Source organism: Melanotaenia boesemani, chromosome 12 (genome assembly GCF_017639745.1).
Source record: "Melanotaenia boesemani isolate fMelBoe1 chromosome 12, fMelBoe1.pri, whole genome shotgun sequence".
NCBI lineage: Eukaryota > Metazoa > Chordata > Actinopteri > Atheriniformes > Melanotaeniidae > Melanotaenia > Melanotaenia boesemani.
The window spans coordinates 31,586,722-31,593,006 of NC_055693.1; the positions used below are offsets into that span (position 1 = coordinate 31,586,722).

A 6,285-nucleotide genomic window follows, 5' to 3' on the forward strand; every position below is an offset into this window, starting at 1 on the left:
TTTTTTCTTTTGGGGTTTTCGACCTTGTGCCTCCTAAGAAAACTTTTATAAATATTGTATAAGCTTTACTTTAAAAAGGTGCACAGCCTTGTTGTTTTTTTGAATGTTTGTCAGACCTAAGTGTGCAAGTCAGATGTTCCTCTATTTAAAGCCAATAGATTTTTCTATGAACTGCAGCATACTGTAGGGTTGATTTGTTTCAGTTAGCCCAAGATAAGCCACAAGCAAGTAGAAGTCATTGGTACTCGACCACCAGGGAAATGTCTTGTTCCCATTTCTAGGGCCACTATACAGTGTTTAACACCACAGACCCTGGCATGTTTGCAGCTAGAATGAAATAAACCAGAATATTTAACTGGTTTCAGTACCAGATGATGGCAGTATTGCTTTTTTTCCACTGTAAAAATTAAATCACATATGCCACTTTTGATGTGCAACATGTCATCCGTTATAATCCACTCACCAGATTGCTTTCTCAAATTAGCAGAATATAGCCTTAATAAGGCACTAATAAACATAAGTGCAGATCAAATGTGAAGTATGATCCAAGCCTGCGTATTTAAGAAGTTTACACTATTATTAGCTGTCTGCTACTACACAACAGTCATGACAAAGGTTACTGATGAACTTGTCCTCTTCTGATTTCCATTTTTCACACCCTGTGCTTTTCCTTAACACCCTGTCCTGAATGCTGTGTAAAGAGGGTAAAATGTACTTGTGAAGTGAGAATGAACTGCTTTTTCTACCCTTCATACACAACTGACTCTTCCTAAAGCAGATTTTAATAAAAAAAATTACAATTAAATTACAGACTTTTCTTCATTTTTCACAAACAGCCAGTGTTACAAGAGGAAATCCAACTGCTGTGTCTGCTGGTGAATTCCTTAAAAGTCCTCAAGCACCTGCAGCAGATGTTGATGGTGATGAGTAATCTGGGGTGTTTAGATGTGATTGTGAACCTCAGCAGTGAACAAAGTGGTCTGCTGGGACGGTGCAGGAGAATTGGTGCAACATTTAACTGTAAAGTCTGCGGGCAGCAGTCTCTGTCACCTATCTTGACTGCATCTCTTCATCAGCGGCTCCAGATGTCGACCTGTGAGTCTGCTGTACTCACTCAGAATGTAGTTTTCTCTCTGCAGCATCTAGAAGCAAATCAACATAACCGATCATTAACACGACATGTTCACTCTGATCACAGTGAGTTTGATGCTCATGTATTCCATTTGAGTAAAAACAAGCCATCGCATCAACTGTCAGTTCAAGCTTTTCCATTTTAACTTGTGTGATTACTATGTTGAGTAAAAAATGCTCTGAGCATATCTATATACATATATAAATTTAAACTTTTCTAACTAGTTTGTGCTTTTAAGTTCAGAGCTATAAGAAACTAATTTTAATTGAATGTTTCGGTGCTCAAATAGCACAAAATCTACATTCACTTCAAAGTGGAGGAAGGGAAGTCCACAGAAATACACCTGAACACAAATCTGCATCAAGATTGGTCCATACAAACCTCGGCCCATTCCTCCTCTGTCTCATGTCTGTAGCCCAACAGATGACAGATGCCATGTGCTGTGACAACCTGGGGAAAGAGAACAACTGGTCAATGCCAACTAACAAAATCTTTGTAAATTAATATAAGAACTTCTGACAGTCTGCGCTCCAAGTGTGGTCATATTCTGTTGTTGAAACTACTGCAGTCTTATGAGTCGGCCTACCAGGCCTGGGCCCACCCTAAAGTCTGCCTACTTCATCTCATCCACAGGGGAGCAAAACAAACATTTATCCATTTGTTCGGTCAGTCCATGGGTGACTTGTGGAAAGTTGGGGGGTAAGGGTAAACTTGTAACCTTGCAGGAAACAATAAACATTTATATAATTCTCCCGCATCACTCCTCAGTCACTCTGCAATAGAAACTTGACTGATATGACAGAATATCGCAGAAAAATTCTTTCATATTAACGTGACAGTTGGAGCTTTCTGTGGTTCTGCAGCTCTCAAAGAGGAAAAGAGAAAGAGGAGAAACATAAAACTCACTGATGTGATGGATTTATGCAATGAGGAAGTCTTCCCTCATAGCCATTGCTTCCTAATAGCACTGATCACTATGATACCAATGACATCATGTAGGCTACTGGCCAATGTGTCTTCTCCAGTGTGAAGAGAATAAAACAGCCAGCAGGAGCTGTAAATCAAATAAAACTTTATTTATAAAGCACTTCATGCATAAGAGCAGCACAAAGTGTTTTAAATGATAAGAACTGTTTAAATAATAAAAACACAAGCACACCCAAAGTTTATCACGAAACAATTCAAAGCACAAACACTTAATCATCTTCTCTCACACACAAGCTAAACGGACATGGAGTCCCACCCTCCCTTGATCCTACTCTAAAATAAACCGTCTCCAACTAAAAAATAACAGTACATACAAACATACAGTATGTTTTGGCACCAGGTGAGGGAACAATATCCTAGAGGTTCATCCACACCAAGAGCCAATCCAACCCACAACCACAAAGGCTGTCATCATGGGAATGACCGAGATCTGGGCAGACCGGGCCCACACCTCAGCCATAAGGCTGCAGTGCAGGGCCCGACAGCCCCGGCAAGTACAATCCCCAAGGCAATGACCTCGCAGCCAGAGCAGGCATAGCTCCCAATGCAGAGAACCCCTATGAGGAAAACGCTGCAGAAAAAATAAATAAATAAAACAAAGCACAAATCAGTCTCAAACTGTGACAACAAATAAGAACAATAAAAGCAGAATTAAAATAAATAAGTTAATAAATAAAATACAAAGGTTAAAAACTAAGTAAAAGGTAAAAATAGATTAATTTCAAAGTGAGTGAATTACATAAAAATTTGTTATGAGCTAAGCTAAAAACGAAGGCTTTGCAGCCCTGAGGCCCTCAGGTAGGCTGTTCCACAGCCGAGGACCAGAGTGATGGAACGAGGCCTCGCCCTAAGTTTTAGTTCTTACTTTAGGAACAACTAACAGGCCAGTGCCAGAGGACCTCAGGGTCCGCGAGGGCTCATTATTTAAAACCAGGTCCGATAAATAAGAAGGCCCAAGACCCTTAAAACATTTATAAACAACTAGAATAAGCTTAAATCAATCCTGAAATGCACGGGAAGCCAATGCAGTGATTTTAAAACTGCTGTAATGTGTTGCCGCCCTCTGGTCCTCGTCAGAACATGTACAGCAGAGTTCTGAGTAACTGTATGCATGCATCAGCACCACGGTGCTGGCAGAGAGAGAAGTGAGCGGACTCCGGCGATGCTTTTTTTATTTTTGTAATTTATTTTGGTATTTTTAATGGAATAAAATCCATCTTTGAGTCTAAAAGGGCACCCAGATTTCTCACACACTGAGAGGGTTTGAAATTCTGTTTAGATGGAAACGATATCTTTCTTGTCTTCAGGACCGATAATTAAAACTTCACTTTTGTCATTCTTTCAATATATTGTTTCTATTTAGAGAACTCATTTAACTGAATAAAAACTATTTTTTCTATAATTTCACTTAAAAATGGCAACTTAGATACAGTTCGGTAATTATTAAAAACAGTGGGGTTTAAATTCCTCGTCTTCAGAAGCCCCTTCTGTCATTTTTTAAGGCCGATGGAAAAACACAAGTCTGAAAGGAATAGTTTACAATATATAAAATCTCATACTCAAAGAAACCATAAAATGTTTTTAAAGTAATGCGGGAATTGGATCTAAAAGGCAGGTTGTTGGTTCATTTGGGAGAAAACTCGACCAAGGATCTTTGCACCAACCAGGACAAAACTCTCCAGTGTTTTTAGGTAAAAACAACAGTTCAGATCTATTAAAATAAAAATTTAGTTGAGAGAATAAATTTGATCTAATTGTTTTTTTTTTTTTTTCCATTTCTGAAGTGGTCTGCAAAGCACATGGCTATGCTCCCCTCACGCAGGAACCTGCTCTGTCTATTAACATTTGTGAGGAATCTTACATCAGCTCTTGATTTTGAATAAATTAACGGCGTATTTAAAAGCTGACCAGGACCAGGATGCTTAAACCTCAGTCCCCCACCATTACTCAATGGAAGAACAAACTACAAGAAATATACCATATGGAACAAATGACAGCAGATTACAGATGAAAACGGACTCATTTACGGATGAATGGTCCACAATTCAAAGGTACCTTTCAATCTGACATCTGACAGACCACTCCTTAGACTTATAATGCTGACTGTATGTACATGTATGTATGTATACGTGTATGTATGTGTGTGTATGTGTGTGTGTGTGTGTATATATATGTGTGTGTGTGTGTGTGTGTGAGTGTATATATAGATATGTAGGTGTGTGCATGTATGTATGTATATGCATATATGTTTATACATCTTTTTTCTCATGGACATAAATAGTATATTTAATATACAATGTAATCTGTTATACTTGACAACAGTATAATGTAACAAGCACTGAATTCTGATAAAAGTAATAAAAAAAAGTTCAAAAATAAAAAAATAAAAAAATAAATAAAAGCTGACACTGAATAGCTACTGAAACAGATAACAAGACAGATGTGTCACTGATAAGAGTATTGAGATGAGGACTATAAGTTTCTGTTCTCCTTTGATAGCAGCTTATTGTCTTTATTTTTAAATTATTTTTACTTTATGTTTGATGGTCTGGGGTACCACTGTTGGGCCAAATGATGTGAAAACCTTGACATGGAGGATTTCTTAAAATGTCATGTCAGGATTGCGAGTGCCGACAACTAAATTCTAACAAATGTTCAGTGTTAACTGACTTTTACCTGGGTAAACCTCGGATGCCCAAGTGCTGGTGAATGCAGCATGTAACATACGTCTTTATAATTTTTTAAAATATTTTATTTAGCAGACACACAGATACATTGACTTCTTCCTCATGTGCCTATTACTATATGCTATAACAGTTTTGTACTTGTCTATTTATTTATTCATTATTTATTTTAGCCAACTAAACCTTAAGCTTGGTTTAGTTAGCCTTAAACTACTCTGTTATTACATCATAACTTTTCTTCCCCCCATTTTTAGCTTCTGGTATGCCAATTTATGTTGTGTTTATTGTTGCATGTTTACCTGACAGCACCTTGGGCTTTAGAGAATAGCCATTTTATTTCTCTGTATGGACTCTACATATGGTGAATTTAGTATAAAAGAACTTGGCTTGACTTTAATTGTAATAATCAGTTAACTATTTGCTAAAATCTAGACCTTTTTGAAGGTATCACTTGCACATGTTTCTCATTTCTCATTTCCCAGTCTGTGCCCCTGCATGGGACCCCATCGAAAAACGATTTCTAGACCCATCCCTGCAACTCACTGTCAGAGCACCATGAAGATCCATAGATTCCTCCTGAGACTGCTTCATCACAAACTCAACCCCGAGGAAAATGTCCCCAAGGTTCAGCTCATCTCTGTGAAGGGGGCAAGGCAGCTTACCAGGTCTCAAGTCCTGAAATACACACAGAATTAATAAAAATAGTAATAATTAATTATAATTATAATAAATTAATACAGATAATAAACAAATAAAAAATATTTATGAGAAATTACTAAAATAACCCACTACATTAAATACGGCATGACCATTTGTAAGGGAATCTCTGTTAGAGACAGGAAGCTTATTCATTTATGAATTATTGGTCATAACTGTGCATTGTTTTATATTTACCTCGTAGAATGGAAATGAGAGCACATCTGTAGGCACATTTTTCTTTCTGTAAATATGGTTAATTTCCTGAATCCTGTGGTTGTCCACACAAATTATGCCCAAATCAAATTTCTGGATGCCCAGTATGTGTCTCAACATGTCAACGTCCCTGCGCAGCCTCGCGCGGCGAAGAGGTACCACCTTCTGGAGATTCCTCAGTACTACTCCCATTTTAAAACTCGACGGAAAAAACCAATACAGTTGTCAAAAAATGTCGACACATATGTAAAAAGGCTAAAACACAGACTTGCTGTGCTAACAGATGGTTACAATAATTCTGCGACAATAGGTTTACGCAAACAAGTCGTCAGCAGGTTTGCTTTAGCCCTAGTGATATTCAATCATTGAGGTCCGGTCGATTTCAAGGTGACACTCTTAACACACGTATCCCCAAAACTGACAATTTACTTTTTTTCTGAGCTGCACGCGTAATAATTGGGTTGATAAAATATCGGATTATATAAATGAAGGAAAATGAACGCTTGCCCGTCGAATCAAACGCGGTCAGAGTGACGTTGACAGCCGCGGAACGACGTTTCCTTTGAGGGG

The 6,285-nt window shown here is 38.0% G+C and overlaps 1 protein-coding gene across 1 annotated transcript; it reads right to left on the reverse strand.

Moving 5' to 3' along the window:
- Window positions 1–764: 764 nt before the first annotated feature.
- ybey (ybeY metalloendoribonuclease) lies at window positions 765–6,277 on the reverse strand. The gene is made up of 4 exons (XM_042001453.1): window positions 5,698–6,277; window positions 5,347–5,478; window positions 1,514–1,582; window positions 765–1,142 (listed from the first exon to the last, which is right to left on the reverse strand). Exons 1-4 carry the CDS (start codon window positions 5,905–5,907, stop codon window positions 1,047–1,049), a joined length of 507 nt encoding a protein of 168 aa, XP_041857387.1. The 5' UTR covers window positions 5,908–6,277; the 3' UTR covers window positions 765–1,046.
- Between the last annotated feature and the right edge of the window lie 8 nt (window positions 6,278–6,285).